General features: G+C 39.5%; 1 protein-coding gene across 1 annotated transcript in view; it reads left to right on the forward strand.

Moving 5' to 3' along the window:
• Nucleotides 1-20,747, forward strand: part of GUCY2F (guanylate cyclase 2F, retinal) — a 97,992-nt gene that overhangs the window by 45,715 nt on the left and 31,530 nt on the right. The window contains exons 7-9 of the mRNA XM_070290954.1: nt 1,339-1,428; nt 17,343-17,519; nt 20,044-20,200. Of these exons, the coding sequence (XP_070147055.1) occupies nt 1,339-1,428; nt 17,343-17,519; nt 20,044-20,200 (424 nt within the window). The remainder of the gene's footprint in view (nt 1-1,338; nt 1,429-17,342; nt 17,520-20,043; nt 20,201-20,747) is intronic.

Here is a 20,747-nt window from a genome sequence, read left to right on the forward strand (position 1 = left end):
GTCTATGTCTTTGTCTAACCAGTTCCTTGGTGACTGTGATGTAGCTGGTATGGGGCCACATACAGGGAGTTGCTAGGCAAGAGACCAGGAATTGGTACTTTCACCATTCTAGTGCAGACAGGCACTATTCCTAGACTACCTTTCTGAACTTTGTGAGCATGAGCCTGATTGGCCTAGTTCTATTCAGCTGCTGAAGGCCCCTGAAAGCAAGTTCCTAGTTAAAGGGTTTTGAGTTCCTTGGCTAGAAGGTGCCCTCTGACACACAGTAGAGGCAAGTAACTCAGATGCCCGCAGCTCCTGTTATTAGCCTTCGCCTCCGGCTCATCTCCAGATGCAGTGCCACAGCTGGATATATTCCTTAATAAGAGACTGGCTACACTCTCTTATTCTTGGAATTTGACTGTATAGAGCTCTCTGCTTTATTATCTCTACTTGATGACAAATTGGTGCAGCCTGAAATGGAATCTCTAGGCTATATAGGTAATAGATGTGAAAGCACTTGGAAGAGGAAAGAGCGCTGTGCAAATGTCAGGCATTATTATTATTACAGAGAAAAAGATATCTATATATGTATTGCTTCTTTTCAAATTTAGGTTGGACAGAAACTAAATAGGGCTTGGTAACTGATGAATCCTCGAGGCTGTGCATGTAGGAGAAAATTATCTAGCAGGCACCTGTGTTAAAGTGAAGACAATAAAATAACTGTTGTTTTTGACTTGACAGGCAGCCTTAGAAAATCACTGTTTTGTGCTTAAAAATTCAGAAATAGACTTCTGAAAGAGTCTAGATTACTCATATTACTGTGGTCGTACACTTGTACATCCAGGTGAAAAATGTTTAATTGGTGTTGAAGCCAATTGGTTTATGATTAAAGCATAAAAGGCCCCCAAATGGCCTGTCCCATGAGAGAAAAATGGATCAAAGTAAATGCAGGCAACATTTGCTGCACTGCATCTCCTGCCCTACATCTCTCACCACAGACGCCTCGAGGCAGTCAGAATTGCACCACTAACCATATCCATTCATCGCAGGAAACCTGGTGCTACATCACTTAGCCATGAATGAGCAAAATGACCCAGCACTTCCTGCAGTGAATTCAGGCTCTTGTAGCATTCCTTTTCTGGGGTCTGCATTCCTGCAATTGTTTCCTTGTCTTTAATTAACTGGAATTTTAAACATAACTTCTCTGTATGACATCCTTTTTAGCTTGGGACACAGAATATCCATGGGGTGGAGGGTGAGAAAGAGGAACAGAGCTTGTGTGTGTTGATGGCCTAACTATAAACTCTTAGTGTTGGCAACTAAGGCTCCTCAACACTCTTTATCTTTTCTTTCTAGGGTGATTGGGTATGGCTGAAAAAATTCCCCTCTGGAAATTTCGGAGACATTAAATCTGTCGAATCAAGTGCAAGTGACATATTTGAAATGGTATGAAAAACACTCTCTTAAACGTATTCCCGCTGAAATCAATCATCTCTCCAAAGTAACAAATACCAACTGTTAGGAAGATCTTTTAACAAATCAGTACAGGGAAACTATAGGGAGGTGACTGACTTGTTATGACAATATGATGGAATGGCAAAAGTATGGGCTCCAGAGTCAAAAAGATGTGAAGGATTCAATCCCAGCTCTGCCACTTAAGAGGTATATTAACTTGAGCAAATCACCTAAACACTGAGCTTTACTTTCCTTAGTTGTGAAAGGAGTATATTAATGTCTGCTTCCCACGGTTAAGATGATACATATATAGTGTCTTGCACATTTCCTGACATACAGCTTCTTTGTAAAATGGTAGCTATTATGATTATTATTAAGTACATATCCCATAATCTTTCATAATCTCTAGCTGCTATACCTAGAAAAGCCATCTGGTAATTTCTATTTGTATAAGACAAATGGTGACTTCCCAATCCCACCAATTATATTCAGAAAGTCCTTGGATGGGTTGTTTAAAGAAGCAGCCTATAGATGAGGCAGAGATGATGATGCTCCCTCTCAAACCATTTAAAATCAGCTCCTTGAACTTTGAGTTCATAAAAGATTAGTGGAGACCGTCTGGTTCCATCAGACTCATGAAAATGGGATTCCTAGAAGATAATGATGGATTCCTTCACATTTCTGAATCAGGCAAGTTCAAATCAATCCAATAGGTTTGAATGAGGCACATGCTATATTCAGAACTAGTGAGAAAACAAAGGACATGGGGACATGGAAGAGGTGTGGCCTATGGGAGACCAGCTATGACCCATGGATCCCAATGAGATGTTATGATTTGGTGTTTCCCTTACATGTAGTTGTTTTTTAAGAAATTATTTATTCATTTTTCACTGTTCTGGGTCTTTGTTGCTGCTTGGGTTTTTCTCTAGTTGTGACAAGTAGGGGCTACTCTCTAGTTGCAATGCTCAGGCTTCTCATTACAGTGGCTTCTCCCGTCATGGAGTATGGACTCTAGGGTATGCGGGCTTTAATACTTGTGGCTTGTGGGCTCTACAGCATAGGCGCAATAGTTATGGTGTATGGGCTTAGCTGCTCCTCAGCATGTGGGATCTTCTGGGATCAGGGATCGAAACTGTGTCTCCTGCATTGGCAGGTGGATTCTTTACCACTGAGCCACCAGGGAAGCCCTGCATGTGGTTCTGATGCCTGGAGCTGAAGGAAAAATAATGAGGATGAATCCAGAAGGGAGACCAAGATCAGAGCTAGAATAGGAAGTTGCACACTGGCTTGATGATCTGGAATGCCAAACAAAGAGCTAGATCCAAAGTATGGAGCCAAAACAGCCAGACCTAGGGGAACTACTATGCTAGAAATGTGGAAATAAGAAGGTCCAAGGTAGAGTGCATCCATGGTATCTTTTTTGGGTAATGTAAAATTTTGATATAATTTCAAACTTACAGAGAAGCTACAAAAATAATTCAAGGAACTCCTGTGCACCCCACCCAGGTTGTTTATATTTTGCCTAGTGCTTTTGATTCTCTGTTTATAAATTTATGTACAGTTGGCCTTCAGAATCCACAGGTTCCACTACCCCAATTTAACCAACCTTGAACTGATTGAATATGCAGGTGTAAAACACAAGGATATGGAGGGTCCACCATACTACTTTATATAAGGGACTTCAACATCCATGGGTTTTGGTATCATCACAGGTCCTGGAATCAATCCCCAGTGGATACCGAGGGATGACTATATATTCTTTTTTTCTGAACCATTTGAGTGTGAGGTGTAGACATCACACCCTTTTACCTCTAAATACGTCAGTGTTTATTTCCTGAAAACAAAGACATGCTTATTTGGATGTGCATGATATTAATTGTGATCACTTGGTTTAGGTGGTGTCTATCAGATTTTGCCACTGTAAGGCTACTGTTATTTTTCTCCATTGTAATTAATACTTTGAGTCTGTATAAATATCCTGTTTTTCATCAAATTTTTACTACTAATTTTATCATCCATTAATGACCCTCTAACTCTAGCATTCTTTCTATGTTTATTTGTTGGGATTGTAGAGTAAGAAAGAGCCTTACCTTCTTTACCATTTATTCATACATTTATATCAGTGGTTTTAGTTTCATTCAGTCTATCTATATATCTATGTATATATCGATGTATCTATTATATCTAATACCTCGCATTATAAATGAATGCCACGGAGTTCATTCTTTTCTTTTCCTTTTCATATTTCCTTTTCATATAACTCCTTTATCCAACAGTTAGAAAACTGGCTCCTATTATCCTTCAGTTCAGTTCAGTTGCTCAGTCTTGTCTGACTCTTTGTGACCTCATGAGTTGCAGCACGCTAGGCTTCCCTGTCCATCACGAACTCCCGGAGTTCAATCAAACTCATGTCCATCAAGTCGGTGATGCCATCCAGCCATCTCATCCTCTGTCATCCCCTTCTCCTCCTGCCCCCAATCCCTTCCAGCATCAGAGTCTTTTCCAATGAGTCAACTCTTCGCATGAGGTGGCCAAAGTACTGGACTTTCAGCTGTAGCATCACTCCTTCCAAAGAACACCCTGGGCTGATCTCCTTCAGAATGGACTGGTTGGATCTCCTTGCAGTCCAAAGGACTCTCAAGAGTCTTCTCCAACACCACAGTTCAAAAGCATCAATTCTTCAGTGCTCAGCTTTCTTCACAGTCCAACTCTCACATCCATACATGACCACAGGAAAAACCATAGCCTTGACTAGATGGACCTTTGTTGTCAAAGTAATGTCTCTGCTTTTGAATATGCTATCTAGGTTGGTCATAACTTTTCTTCCAAGGAGTAAGTGTCTTTTAATTTCATGGCTGTAGTCACCATCTGCAGTGATTTTGGAGCCCCCCAAAATAAAGTCTGACACTGTTTCCCCATCTATTTCCCATGAAGTGATGGGACTGGATGCCATGATCTTCGTTTTCTGAATGTTGAGCTTTAAGCCAACTTTTTCACACTCCTCTTTCACTCTCATCAAGAGGCTTTTTAGCTCCTCTTCACTTTCTGCCATAAGGGTGGTGTCATCTGCATATCTGAGGTTATTGATATTTCTCCCAGCAATCTTGATTCCAGCTTGTGCTTCTTCCAGTCCAGCGTTTCTCATGATGTACTCTGCATATAAGTTAAATAAGCTGGGTGACAGTATACAGCCTTGACATCCTCCTTTTCCTATTTGGAACCAGTCTGTTGTTCTGACTGTTCTGACCAGTCTGACCAGTTCTGACTGTTGCTTCCTGACCTGCATACAGGTTTCTCAAGAGGCAGGTCAGGTGGTCTGGTATTCCCATGTCTTTCAGGATTTTCCACAGTTTATTGTGATCCACACAGTCAAAGGCTTTGGCATAATCAATAAAGCAGAAATAGATGTTTTTCTGGAACTCTCTTGCTTTTTCCATGATCCAATGGATGTTGGCAATTTGATCTCTTGTTCCTCTGACTTTTCTAAAACCAGCTTGAACATCTGGAAGTTCACGGTTCACGTATTGCGGAAGCCTGGCTTGGAGAATTTTGAGCATTACTTTACTGGCATGTGAGATGAGTGCAATTGTGTGGTAGTTTGAGCATTCTTTGGCATCGCCTTTCTTTGGGATTGGAATGAAAGCTGACCTTTTCCAGTCCTGTGGCCACTGCTGAGTTTTCCAAATTTGCTGGCATATTGAGTGCAGCACTTTCACAGCATCATCTTTCAGGGTTTGAAACAGCTCAGTTATCCTTATGACATCTTTTTGTGCTCCCTTACTGACTTGTGTTGCCATGTCAGTGCAGGTATTAACTCAGTCCTAGAGAAGGCAATGGCACCCCACTCCAGTATTCTTGCCTGGGAAATTCCATGGGCAGAGGAGCCTGGTAGGCTGCAGTCTATGAGGTCGCTAAGAGTCAGACACGACTGTGCGACTTCCCCTTCTCTTTTTCCCTTTCGTGCACTGGAGAAGGAAATGGCAACCCACTCCAGTGTTCTTGCCTGGAGAATCCCAGGGACAGGGGAGCCTGGTGTGCTGCCATCTATGAGGTCGCACAGAGTTGGAAATGACTGAAATGACTTAGCAGCAGCAGCAGGGTGTATTTAACTTATATGCAGAGTACATCATGAGAAACACTGGGCTGGAAGAAGCACAAGCTGGAATCAAGATTGCTGGGAAAATTATCAATAAACTCAGATTGCAGATGACATCACCCTTATGGCAGAAAGTGAAGAGGAACTAAAAAGCCTCTTGATGAAAGTGAAAGAGGAGTGTGAAAAAGTTGGCTTAAAGCTCAACATTCAGAAAATGAAGATCATGGCATCTGGTCCCATCACTTCATGGGAAATAGATGGGGAAACAGTGTCAGACTTTATTTTGGGGGGCTCCAAAATCACTGCAGATGGTGACTGCAGCCATGAAATTAAAAGACACTTACTCCTTGGAAGAAAAGTTATGACCAACCTAGACAGCATATTCAAAAGCAGAGACATTACTTTGAGAACAAAGGTCCATCTAGTCAAGGCTATGGTTTTTCCTGTGGTCATGTATGGATGTGAGAGTTGGACTGTGAAGAAGGCTGAACACCGAAGAATTGATGCTTTTGAACTGTGGTGTTGGAGAAGACTCTTGAGAGTCCTTTGGACTGCAAGGAGTTCCAATCAGTCCATTCTGAAGGAGATCAACCCTGGGTGTGCTTTGGAAGGAGTGATGCTACAGCTGAACGTCCAGTACTTTGGCCACCTCATGTGAAGAGTTGACTCATTGGAAAAGACTCTGATGCTGGGAGGGATTGGGGGCAGGAGAAAAAGGGGACGACAGAGGATGAGATAGCTGGATGGCATCACGGACTCGATGGACGTGAGTTTGAGTGAACTCCGGGAGTTGGTGATGGACAGGGAGGCCTGGCGTGCAGCGATTCATGGAGTCGCAAAGAGTCGGAGACGACTGAGCGACTGAACTGAGGGTGCAGAACAGTTTTTCAGAATTTACCTTGTAAAAAGTCTTAATTCCTTTCTAGTACTTCTATGTGGAGAAGGAAATGGCAACCCACTCCAGTATTTTTGCCTGGAGAATCCCGTGGATGGAGGAGCCATCTATGGGGTCGCATGCATGCATTGGAGGAGTAAATGGCAACCCACTCCAATATTCTTGCCTGGAGAATCCCAGGGATGGAGGAGTCTGGTGGGCTGCCGTCTATGGGGTCACACAGAGTTGGAGATGACTGAAGTGACTTAAGAGTAGCAGCAGTACTTCTGTGAAACAGGAAGGTGTTCTGACGATGCTATCACTGTGAGTCCAACACTGCTTTGACTACTTCTATGCTTTCATGACCTTGAAATGTTGAGGTCTGGGTACGAGGCGCCAGACTGGAAGACACATCTTGGTGAGCCAGCTACAGAAGGGAGTCCTATACAGTCAGATCGATGTTCCTGAAAGAGAAATAGCTGGAGTCAGAAGCCAAAGGACTGATGACTTCCAACATCTTTTAGGGTCCCAACTTCTGCAAAGGTGTATGTAGGAAAATCAAGCCCTATCTGTCTCTCAGTCTCATGTTCTTTCCCATTATGTGGAACTGAGCAGCATACTCCCTGTATCATCTAATACCCTGGCTACTTAGTTCCTTGCCTTAGTTCCAGAGATTACATCTCTGATCATCTTCTCTTCCATTTCACTTTAGCCACCCACTGCTATCATTATACCTTGGGCTTTGTCGTTATCTATAATTGCTACTGAAAATGCTTTACTTCCAAAATCATAGATTCAAACATCACACTCTCTGACTATAGCCTTCTCTTCTTTGAACTGTACCTATACTTTCATTGGGTCTTCCAGACCTCTACTGTCACCCACCGCATAAGCCCTTCTTTCATCTTCTTCCAGGTCCACCTTAGATTACATAATTGATCATTTGAAAACATTATATCTGTCTTTTTGGTCAGGTAAATTTGTAAAACTCATATTCTGGATGACCCTAACTCTTGACTTTCTTTGTGCCTACACTTGAACAACCAAGCATTATGGCAGAAAGTCATGCAAAGTATATTGTTTCCACTATAAATTCATGTCTCTCATCTTAAAATGCACCTTAACATTGTCCTTTAAGTCCATTACAGTACTTCATTGGTTTCTACAACCCATCTTTCAAAGCTTCTCCATTTTCCTTAAACCTCCTATGTTCCTCTCTTCCTTTATTTTTACTGTTATCATCCTGGTCCAAGCCCCCTTCATCACCCACTAGAGCTACTGCTACTGTCTTTCTTTTTAAAGAGAGAATTTTGGGTTTTAGGTTCACAACAAAACTGAGCAGAGTAGAGAGAGTTTCTATCACCCCCTGCCCCCACTCATGTACACAGCCTCCCACACTATTCAACATCCTGAACCAGAATGGTACATTTCTTATAACCCATGAGCATGCATTGACACATCATTGTCACTCCAAGTCCATAGCTTACATTAGGGTTCATATAAGGTAGTATATCCTGTGAGTTTTGACAAATGCATAATGACATATCTACCATTATATTGACAGTAACATGTAGGATAGTTTCAGTGCCCTAAAAATCCTCTATGTTCTGTCTATTCACATCTTTCTCCCCCTAACCACTGGCAGTTTTTTTTTTAATGCTATGCACATCCATTTTCACCACTGGTGATATCTTTTCTCCACACTGCAGTCTGAATCAAAATCGAACCTGATTTTGTCAGTTCTCTGTTTAAATCTCTTTAAATATATTCCTATGGTTCTTCTTTTTGTGTGGAGATTTTAAATTACAGGTTCAATTTCTTGAATAGATATTGGACTATTCAAACTTTCTATTTCTTCCCGTACCTGTTTTAGTAAGTTACAGCTTACAAGGAAGCTGTCCATTTCATATATTTTGTCAATTTTACTGGCATAAAATTGTATATAATATGTTTATCCAATCTTTTAAATAGCTTTAGGATCTGTAGTGATGCTCCCATTTTCATTTCTGATACTGATAATTTGTATTTTCTCTTTCTTGATCAGTTTTGCTAGAAGATTATCAATTTTATTAATCTTTCCCAGAAATAAACTTGGCTTTGTTGATTTTTCTCTTTTGTATGTCTGCTTTCTATTTCATTGATTTGTATTCTGATTATTTCTTTCCCTTAGTTTCTTTGTTTTTTATTTGTTGTTTTTTTCTAATTTTTTTTTTTGAGCTGGAAGTTTTTATAATTGATTCTTAATTTCTAATACAGTCACTTAAAGCTGGAAATTTCCATTTAAGTACTGCTTCAGCTACATCCTAGAAGTGTTTCTTTTTAAAGATGTTTATTATGGAAAATAACAAACACATACAAAGTAAACAGATTAACTAAACTCCATATGCCCAGCACCCAACTTCAACAATTATCACACTACAATTATTATTTCATCTATACCTCCACTCACTTCCCACATCTCTTACTTGGTTATTATTATTGTTGTTATTTTTTAGTTCTGTATTTTTGAGGTAAAATTACATACATTGAAATGCTCATATCATAGATATATAATTTTGATGAAAGGATATGCCCATATAATCTAGACTTCTGTTATGATATAGAATAGGGCCCCTGGCCTGTTTTTTACATCCTGGGAGCTAAGAATGTGTTTTACATTTTTTAAGGGTTATAAAAAATGAAAACAAAGATTATTGCAGCAGAAATCATATATAATCTGCAAAGCCTAAAATATTTACTGTATTTACATTGACAGAAGAAGATCACTGACCTCTGATAGAAAACATTTCTTTTTCTCAAGAAAGTTCCCTTGTGTTCATCAATAAATTATTTCATGCTCCCTCCCACGCTTGCCATACCACAAAGGAAACCACTGTTCTGGGTTTTTGGCCTATCTTGAATTAATTTTGCTTATCCTATAACCTTATGTAAGTGGAATCATACAGCATACTAACTGATTCATTCATGTTATATGTATAAATAGCTTGTTCTCATCATTGCTGAGTAGTAGTCAATTGTATGAATATAACACAATGTATGTGTTTTTCCTGCTGCTACTGCTACTGCTAAGTCACTTCAGTCATGTCCGACTCTGTGTGACCCCATAGACGGCAGCCCACCAGGCTCCCCCATCTCTAGGATTCTCCAGGCAAGAACACTGGAGTGGGTTGCCATTTCCTTCTCCAATGCATGAAAGTGAAAAGTGAAAGGGAAGTCGCTCAGTCACATCTGACTCTTAGCGACCCCATGGACTGCAGCCCACCAGGCTCCTCCGTCCATGGGATTTTCCAGGCAATAGTACTGGAGTGGGGTGCCATTGCCTTCTCCATGTATTTTTCCTACTGATGGGCATTTAGGCTGGTTCCAATTTGGGCTATTGTGAATAAAACTGATATGAATGTGTTTTTGATAAGTCTTTTTATGGACACATATTTTAATTAATCTTGGGTAAATACCTAGGAGTGGAATTTCTATGTTAAAATATGTGTGTGTGTGCTAAGTTGCTTCAGTCGTGTCTGACTCTTTGTGACCCTATGAATGGTAAACTGACAGGCTCCTCTGTCCATGGGATTCTCTAGGCAAGAATAATGGAGTGGGTTGCCGTGCCCTCCTCTAGGGATGTTATAATATAGTACATGTTTAACTTTATAAGGCACTATCAAACCTTTACTATTTTCATTTCTTTCACACAAGTTATGAGAGCTCCCTTTTACTCTACCTCATCACCAGTGTTTCATATTGTCAGTTTATCTGGTTTTAGGCATAATTGGTTTCTATGGGTATCTCATTGTGGTTTTCAAAATTTTTATTTTAATTAGATAGAAACAACAAAAATTACCATCTCTAGGTGTTAAGTATATTCACATTATTTTACAACAGATCATCACAGCTTTACATCTTGTAAAACTGAAACTCTGTACCCACTAAACAAACTTTTCTTTTCCCCACTCACCCTCAATACCTGGTAGCCACCAGTCTATGTTCTGTCTCTATGAATATGACTACTTTAGATGCTATACAGAAGCAGAATCATACAGTAGTTGTCTTTGTGTCACTGGCTTATTTCACTCCCTGTAATGTCTCATTGCATGAAATGTTCCCTTGGTATCTCTAATTTTCTTGAAGAGATCTCTAGTCTTTCCCATTTTGTTGTTTTCCTCTATTTCTTTGCATTGATCGCTGAAGAAGGCTTTCTTATCTCTTCTTGCTATTCTTTGGAAGTCTGCATTCAGATGCTTATATCTTTCCTTTTCTCCTTTGCTTTTCACTTCTCTTCTTTTCACAGCTATTTGTAAGGCCTCCTCAGACAGCCATTTTGCTTTTTTGCATTTCTTTTCCATGGGGATGGTCTTGATCCCTGTCTCCTGTACAATGTCACGAACCTCACTGCATAGTTCATCAGGCACTCTATCAGATCTAGGCCCGTAAATCTATTTCTCACTTCCACTGTATAATCATAAGGGATTTGATTTAGGTCATACCTGAATGGTCTAGAGGTTTTCCCTGCTTTCTTCAATTTGAGTCTGAATTTGGTAATAAGGAGTTCATGATCTAAGCCACAGTCAGCTCCTGGTCTTGTTTTTGTTGACTCTATAGAGCTTCCACCTCTTTGGCTGCAGAGAATGTAATCAATCTGATTTTGGTGTTGACCATCTGGTGATGTCCATGTGTAGAGTCTTCTCTTGTGTTGTTGGAAGAGGGTGTTTGCTATGACCAGTGCATTTTCTTGGCAAAACTCTATTAGTCTTTGCCCTGCTTCATTCCGCATTCCAAGGCCAAATTTGCCTGTTATTCCAGGTGTTTCTTGACTTCCTACTTTAGCATCCCAGTCCCCTGTAATGAAAAGGACATCTTTTTTGGGTATTAGTTCTAAAAGGTCTTGTACAGAGTTCCAGAAAAACATCTATTTCTGCTTTATTGACTATGCCAAAGCCTTTGACTGTGTGGATCACAATAAACTGTGGAAAATTCTGAAAGAGATGGGAATACCAGACCACCTGACCTGCCTCTTGAGAAATCTGTATGCAGGTCAGGAAGCAACAGTTAGAACTGGACATGGAACAACAGACTGGTTCCAAATAGGAAAAGGAGTACGTCAAGGCTGTATCTTGTCACCCTGCTTATTTAACTTATATGCAGAGTACATCATGAGAAACACTGGGCTGGAAGAAACACAAGCTGGAATCAAGATTGCCGGGAAAATTATCAATAAACTCAGATATGCAGATGACATCACCCTTATGGCAGAAAGTGAAGAGGAACTAAAAAGCCTCTTGATGAAAGTGAAAGAGGAGAGTGAAAAAGTTGGCTTAAAGCTCAACATTCAGAAAACGAAGATCATGGCATCCAGTCCCATCACTTCATGGGAAATAGGTGGGGAAACAGTGGAAACAGTGTCAGACTTTATTTTTTTGTGCTCCAAAATCACTGCAGATGGTGACTGCAGCCATGAAATTAAAAGACGCTTACTCTTTGGGAGAAAAGTTATGAACAACCTAGATAGTATATTCAAAAGCAGAGACATACTTTGCCGACTAAGGTCCGTCTACTCAAGGCTATGGTTTTTCATGTGGTCATGTATGGATGTGAGAGTTGGACTGTGAAGAAGGCTGAACACCGAAGAATTGATGCTTTTGAACTGTGGTGTTGGAGAAGACTCTTGAGAGTCCCTTGGCCTGCAAGGAGATCCAAGCAGTCATTTCTGAAGGAGATCAACCCTGGGTGTTCTTTGGAAGGAATGATGCTACAGCTGAAAGTCCAGTACTTTGGCCACCTCATGTGAAGAGTTGACTCATTAGAAAAGACTCTGATGCTGGGAGGGATTGGGGGCAGGAGGAGAAGGGGACGACAGAGGATGAGATGGCTGGACGGCATCACGGACTCGATGAATGTGAGTCTGAGTGAACTCCAGGAGATAGTGATGGACAGGGAGGCCTGGTGTGCTGCGATTCATGGGGTCGCAAAGAGTCGGACACGACTGAGCGACTGAACTGAATGTCTCATTGTGTTTTGAAAATACATTTTTTGTTGTTGTTCAGTTGCTAAAGTGTGTCCGACTCTGTGGCTCCATGAACTGCAGCACGCCAGGCTTTCCTGTTCTCCACTATCTCCTGGAGTTTGCTCAAATTCATGTCCATTGAGTCGGTTGGTGATACCATCTAACAGTCTCATCCTCTGCTGTCCCCTTCTCCTTTTGCCTTCAATTTTTCCCAGCATCAGGGTCTTTTCCAATATATTTTTTATTTAGGAATAATTAGATGGTCTGTACAATGAATTTTGATAACTGCATTTATCTATGTAACCATTCCTCAAAACAAGATACAGAATATGTTCATCACCCCAGAAAATCCCCTGCTTCCCTTATCAGTCAATTTTTTTTTTATTCCGGAGGCAACAATTTTTCTGATATCTATCACCATGAATTAGTGTTTTATTTCTGTTGTTGAATTTCATGTAAATGGAATGATAGAGTGTACACTCCTTTTTTCTCTCAATATAGCACATTTTAAGATAAATGCATGTTTTTACATGTATCGGTATCAGTTCATTAAAAAAAATGCTGATAGTATATCATTTTATGAATATATCACAGTTTGTTTATAATTTTCTTGTTGATGAAAATTTGGCTTGTTTCTCATTTTTTTGGCATTATGATTAAGGCAACCACATATATTTGTTTAATTATGAAAAACACATTATGTAAATTTTACCATCTTAACAATTTTTAAATGTACAGTTTGGCAGTGTTAAATATACTCGAATTGCTGTGAAACACATCTCTAGAACTTTTTCGTCTTGCAAACATAAAACTCTGTTCCCATTATATAGTAACTCACCTTTTTCCCCTCTTTGTATTTCTGGATAGCCATTATTCTACTTTCTATTTCCATGGATTTGACTACTTTAGACACCTTATATAAGTGGAATAATATGGTATTTGTCTTTCTGTGACTGGTGTATTTCACTTAGCGTAATGTCTTCAAGATTCGTCCATGTGGTAGCGTGTGAATAGTTTTCTTTTTAAAGGCTGAATAATATTCCATTTTATGTTATTCATTCATTTCTTGATGGACATTTGGGTTGCTATGAATATGTATATGCAAATATCTCTCTGAAATCCTCCTTTCAATTCTTTGTGTACATACCAGGGAGTGGAATTTCTGGATCATATTGTAGTTCTAATTTTAATTTTTTGAGTAACCTCCATACTGTTTTCCATAGCAGTTGCACCATTTTACAATCCTACCAACAGTGCACATGAGTTCTAATTTCTCTACATCCTTGCTGACACTTATTAACTATTTTTTAAAAATTGTATAGTAGCCATCCTAGTGGGTGGGAGATGATACTGCATTTTAATTTAGATTTGCATTTTTCTGATGATTAGTGTGTTGGGTTGTCTTTTCATAAGCAACTATAAACATTTCTGCACAAGTATTTTTGTGAACATATATTTTCACTTCTCTTGGGTAAATACTTAATAGTCTGAGTCATAGAGTAGATGTAAGTATAACTTACATGAAATGCACAAACAGTTCTCCAAATTGGTTATAAAATTTTACTTTCCTGTTAGAAATGTACAAATGTTCCAGTTGCTTTAAATTCTCAGTAACATTTGTCTTTTTGATACAGATTTCTGATACTGCAAAACTTTCCAGTGTGTAGAGAATGTTTTATTGTTGTGATTTTAATTTGCATTTTCATGATAACTAAAGTTATTGAGCACCTTTTCAAGTGCTTATAATTCATTTCTATATCTTCTTTTGTTACTTGTCTTTTTATGTTTTTGCCCATTTTTAAAAAATTGAGAGTTTTGTCTTTTAATTGTTGACATGTAGATATTCTTTTATATATCCTGCTTTTGGTCAGATATATGTTTTACAATATTTTTTCTCAATCTGTGACCTGTTTATTTAATGGTATCTTTTGATGAGCAAACTTTAATTTTGAGGAAATCCAATTTATTATTTTATTGTATTTTGTGGCTCAGAAATCTTTGCCTATTCCAAGATTTTAGATATAGAGTTATGATCCATTTTGAATTCGTTTTGTATATGGACTGAGAGTAGTGGTCACAGTTAATTTTTTTCCATAGAGATATCCAGTGTTCCAGTAACAATTGTTTACAAAAGGCTTTCCTGTCTCCATTTAATTAACTTTTCAACTTGATGAAAAATTAACTGACTATATATGTGTGGGTATGTTTTTGGACTTTCTACTCTATTTCATTAACTCATCAGTGTATCCTACTGCCAATATCCCACTGTCTTGATTATCATAGCTCTAGAGTAAGTCCTGTAGTTAGGTTGTGTAAGCTCTGCAAATTGTTCTTTTGCAACATTGTTTTTGTTAGGGTAGTTCATTTTAATTTTCAATAAGTTCTTAAATCTACTAGTCTATTACTTTAATAAACCCTTCTGGAATTTTTCATGGGGGGTTATATGAATCTATAAATCAATTTAGGGAAAATGGATATCTTAACAATATTGAGTCTTCCAGTCCATTAATGTGGTACAGATCTTTGTTGAAGTTTTCTTTAAATTTTCTCACCAATGTTTTGATACTATTATACAATATTGAGTAGAATGGTGAAGGAAGACATCCTTGTCTTACTTTTGACTCTAAAGGGAAAGAATTTAATGTTTTACTATTGGATTTCATATTACCTGAAGGTTTTTTCACACATGTCCTTTTGACTCTAACTTTTTTTTTTAATGATGAAGAAGTTTTTGTATATTCGCTGACTGCCTGCAAAAATTTATCTTTAGATTTTAGGAGTTTGATTATGATGTTTCTTCTGCTGCTGCTGCTAAGTCGCTTCAGTCGTGTCTGACTCTGTGCGACCCCATAGATGGCAGCCCACGAGGCTCTGCCGTCCCTGGGAGTCTCCAGGCAAGAACACTGGAGTGGGTTGCCATTTCTTTCTCCAGTGCATGAAAGTGAAAAATGAAAGGGAAGTCGCTCAGTTGTGTGTGTCTCTTAGCGACCCCATGGACTGCAGCCTTCCAGGCTCCTCTGTCCATGGGATTTTCCAGGCAAGAGTACTGGGGTGGGGTGCCTTTGCCTTCTCTGATGATGCGTCTAGGTGTAGTTGTTCTCATCTTACTTGACCTCTCTGGTATTTATCACATTTTCCTGAAATTCCTTCCAGCATTTATCTCACCTTCCTGAAACTCTTCTTGTGGTGTTCATAATGTTCTAAATAAGCCTTTCTCTTTAGTCCCATTTCTAAGTGTTTATGTGGGATGTTCTTCCTTTCCTCATCCTTTAAATGTTGAAATTCCTCCCTTTTCTTTTTATTCTATATACTTCTTGGGTTATCTCATTCACTCCCATTAATTTCATCTACCATTTACATGTTTACAATTCCCAGGTCTATTTATCCAGAATACACTTTTCTCCTGAGCTTCAAACTCTGATTATCTCTAGCCATCTTTGAAATATTTCCAACTTGATGTTCCACAGGCCCTTCATTCTTAACATGTCTCAAACTGAATTAATCAGTCTTCTCATCACCCAAAATTTGTTTCCCTCTCTCTTAGGTCAGATTGTCTAAAAGCTGAGCCTGAGATGGGAATTCTTGTTCAAATTACTCATTGAAAGAATGCTCTCAAGAGAAAGGGAGTGGAATGCAGAGTAAGGCAGTTAAAGGGAGAGGAATGCAGGATAAGGCAGAAGTAAAAGCTCAGCAAGTATGTGATCGCAGCTTGAGACTAGCTTCACTATGATCCTATGGGAGAAATACTGCCACACAAGTTATACCATGAGTTCCCCTTTGAGGCTAGGGAGTTGAACTTTTGTACCACTCCCAGTCAGTCAGTCATTACCTGGGATCTGTGGGTGGGCTCTAACATTTCAAGTAAGATAGCTCCCCTTTGTGTTGGGCTGTAGGACAATTTTCAAGAGAATGGAGCAACTGTGAATGATCAGCTAACATTTACAGCAGCTGGGAGATGCACGGTAAAGGGAATATGGGTGGGGTACCAACATATTCACTAGGAAACCTCCTGAATTCCTTATATTGAGGTATATCACAGCCATCTATCCAGGAATCCAAGAAGAAATCTAGAAGTAATCATGGAGCGCTTTTCTCTCTTATCCCCCATTAAATAGTAATAATAATAGATACTAATCGTTTAGTGCCCATAATATTAATTTTGAATTCTATAGTAGAGTTCTCAAAGCTGCACAGGATGTGGCTCCTGTCTCTCTCTCCAGCCTCGTGCCTCATATTCTTTCCCTGACACTGTGTTCTGGCCACCCTAAACCTGTTGCAGTTTCCTCAGCATAACATGCTCTTCCTCTTGGGTGCCCCGCCCCCTGCCACCACGTTACCTTCGTGTGGTCAGCTCTTACTTGCCCTTCATGATGGTTCAGACATTACCTCCTCAGGCAAGCCTTCTCTGACCTCCAAGGCTGAATTAAACACTTCCCATCTGAGCTCCACTAGCGTCCTGCTCTCCCTTCGATAAAAGTCATTTCACATGGAAATGTGTCAGTCAGTTTGCGTGTCTATCACCTCTCTTTGAATATGACCCCTTTCAGGGCATTGATTTCAGTTTGTTTATCTTTGTATCACTAGCATGCAGTCCAATGCCTTGGACATTGTTGGGACACCCTAAATGTTTCTCATGTTAGTGAAAAAAAATGAATGGATACAAAGGCAAAATGTTGTCCAAATTCTAAATATTTCTTCTGAAACAAATTTTCTAAGCTTTGGCCTGATGTTTATAGAAGCTATTTATTTTAATAGATGCTGACTAGATGAATATTCACAGAAAAGCAATCTATTCCACCTCTTACTGTTCTAACCTTTTTTAGTATTTCTAGGTCACTGAACTCCACTCTGTCAGAGTCCCTAAAGAAACAGGAAGAAGGCCCCAACTCCAACTGAGACAGAACAGCTGTGACTCTCTTCTCTCCCTCTGTTTCCAGATGAAGGACCTGCGTCATGAGAATATTAACCCTTTGGTGGGCTTCTTCTATGATTCGGGGATGTTTGCCATTGTGACAGAATTCTGTTCCCGAAGGAGCCTGGAAGACATACTGATGAATCAGGATGTGAAACTAGATTGGATGTTTAAATCATCACTCCTGCTGGATCTCATCAAGGTTAATGAAAGACTGAAAATCCAAGATTTTCCCCATAGATTAAAGCTTCAATATTTTGGGATGTTTTATTTTCCTTTGGTCATTTTCCTTGGATCACCCCTCCACCTTCCTTCCCTGTGTTGGCCCCCACCTCTTCTCACAGCACCTTGTTATTTGTTTTATATATCTATTATAAGGTCCTGATAAAGAAAAAATTTGTTTGTTCCCCCCACTACCAATTTGAGGGCCAGATTTACTTCCTATAGCTATTGGGCTTCTCAGTGGGTAAAGAATCTGCTTCCAGTGCAGGGGACGCAAGAGATGTGGGTTTGATCCATGGGTGGAGAATATCCTCTGGAGAAGCACTCCATTTCAGTATTGTTACTAGGAGAACCAGACAGAGGAGCCTGGTGGGTTAGAGTCCATGAGGTTGCAAAGAGTCAGATATGACTGAAGTGACTGAGCACGCACGCCTATAGCCGTCGAGCACTCTTCTGCCTTAAGCACTCTTCTTCCTTCCCATTCCTCTGCTTTCTGGATGTGAGGGTGGGCTCATTCCTGGGCTCTTTAGTTCTACTTAGCCCCATCTCCTGGCTTTCACCTTCTAGAAGGTGGTTCAGTTTAGAAATAGGTGATAGGTCTTTACATAGGTCTATGCCATAGTTACAGATGTGGAACTCAGCATGACCAAGAGCCAAAAAGACCATTGATTCTCTCAGGCAGCACTTCCATTCTCAGAGGCCAGGACTGTTAACAGCCAGTGGGGTTCACAAATGGGTCCATGTGTGCAATTCAGTGGAATCCATGAAATCCCTGGAATGATATGAAAATTGTGTCTATGTGCACCTGTAGTGAGCTGATCTGCATAATCAATGACTGGTTGAGCTTTCTGTATGTTAACCAGAGTCTTGACCCTTGTATTGTGGCCTAACCCTTTTTAAGGTAGCTTTATAGACATTATTTTGTTCCAATTTTGCATAAAAGAATTGTGATTAGCCTCCTTTTATGGAGGCTCTGAGAAGCAAAATGAGGTTTTTTTTAAAAATATAGTGTCTACCATACATAGTGCTCAATAAATATTTATCAACCAGCTATTAAGTGGCAGAGCTGATAATATAATTTAAATCTCCTAATTCCTATTCTAATACTTTGTCCACTCACTCCGTAAGCAAAATCCCATGAGTTAAGGGAGAGTTCTCTGAATGAGTCCTCTGAGGCCCATGATGAATGAAACCCAAGTATCTTGGGAGAAATCTCACCCACTGTAGACTCTGCTTGGAAGTACTGGGGACTACAGAATTTCCAGGGTGCAAGATGTAAAATGTGTACATACAAAGGAGTGTCAAGTTGCAAAATAGAGCCAGATACTGAAAAGGACTTAGCATAAACAATTCTGAGATTACTGCGCTAGAATATGGGTGAATTTGTATTTGAATGATTAAAGTCATCTGAAAAAGTCCCAGTACATCACATTTGAGTGTCATATAAGATTGCTGAACAAACTGCATAGTATTCGCCTTTCTTTTTTATTGTCTATTTTAAATTATAAAGACACATAAAATAAATTACATATATTTTATATACTTACGTATTTTATGAAAGTTATATATTTGTTATAAATTATGAACATAAAACAAGTCTATTTATAAAAATAACATATTCAATTGAATTAGAAAGTCAAATGATATAAATATATATGGGAAAAGTATTGACAATTACTCAACCCTCTCATATCCTCCCTCCAACTTCATCACTGCTAATTGCAGTTTGGTGATTAGCCTTGCAATTCATTTTGTGTGTATTTACATCATTATAGATTTTGTTTGCTCTTTAAAATACATACCGTCACATAGTTCTGCAACTTCCTCTTGTTCACTTACTTTGTGGCTTAGATATGGTTCCCTATTAGTACATACAGGTTTGTCTTGTTATTTTTTTAGCTGTTGCAAAATATTTCATAGTTTGGATGTACCACAATTTGGACATCCCTTCTTGATAGCTATTTATTATATATCCAATTATATAATATAAAACAGAGATGCAAAGAACATTCTTGTGTGTGTCTCCTTGTGTACATGCGCAAGCATTTGGAGAAGTAAAATTTCTCAGGTCACAGGGTATGTGTGCATACTTTCAATTTTGATTGCTGTTTCCAAATTACCCACCCAAAAGGCTGTGTCAGTTTCCATTCCTGCCAGTAGTGGGTGAGAGTTGGGCTAGACCTTTGGGGGGAAAATCAGAATCTTCAATTTCTTGGCAATTATATCTGTATAGATCCATCCTGTGTTTGAAATGTCAATAAATCTTGCCATAACGTACAGTTCTTTACTTCCACAAAATATGATTCTTCATCAAAGTGTAAAATTTTAGTGATAAAAGGGACCTGGAAACAATTCTTGTTGTCAAAAGTTTGGCTTTGCCTGCATGTAAGAGAAAAGAGCTGAATTCTAGAACATAGTAGCTGTGAACAATCTCAGAAAGTGGCTCTAAAAGCACAAAACAGTTAAATAAATTGCTAAATAAATCTTGTTTGTATAATCTGCAGGGCATGAAGTACTTACACCACAGAGAGTTTGCTCATGGGAGGCTGAAGTCTCGGAATTGTGTGGTGGATGGGCGTTTTGTACTCAAAGTGACAGATTATGGCTTTGATGACATCTTGGAAACCCTAAGACTCTCCCAAGAGGAACCTTCCGCAGAAGGTAAGCAATGTATTGTGCCCTTGTGACGCACACAAGGTACTCCGAAGTTCACATGAGAGCATGCCTTGGATTAAAGCCTCAGGCTGATTCAACTCCTCACTTTTGTTGAAAATCAGCCTCATTTCCAAGCCAAAGGAGTTGAATGAAATCTGCAGGCCGTAATCTCCACACAGCCCAGCCTTCTGAACAAAGCCAGTGCAATAATGTTGAATTCCTGCTGTGGCAGGATTAGGTTATATTGTCTGGAGACCCTAGGTGTCCCTGGAGGAACTTGCTGAGTGCTAGGCACACAGTAGGTGCTCAATAAATACTTGTCAGATTGAATGGAAGGTAATTTGGTAGTTGGACTCCCACAAAGCCCATTCTGGAATGGGATGTCACTAAAGCCTACCCTCACTGTCTCTGTCTAGAGAGAAGAAGCAAAGAGGGCCCCCCCCCCCCCACAGCAAGTAAATGCTCCATGGGTTGTGTGGGATGGCGTCAGACCGAAATATGGCCTTCTAGGAAATCAGTAGGCTTGGCTGTAATGCCCATATCGTGTTTTTGT

This window comes from Ovis canadensis, chromosome X, assembly GCF_042477335.2.
Source record: "Ovis canadensis isolate MfBH-ARS-UI-01 breed Bighorn chromosome X, ARS-UI_OviCan_v2, whole genome shotgun sequence".
Lineage (NCBI taxonomy): Eukaryota > Metazoa > Chordata > Mammalia > Artiodactyla > Bovidae > Ovis > Ovis canadensis.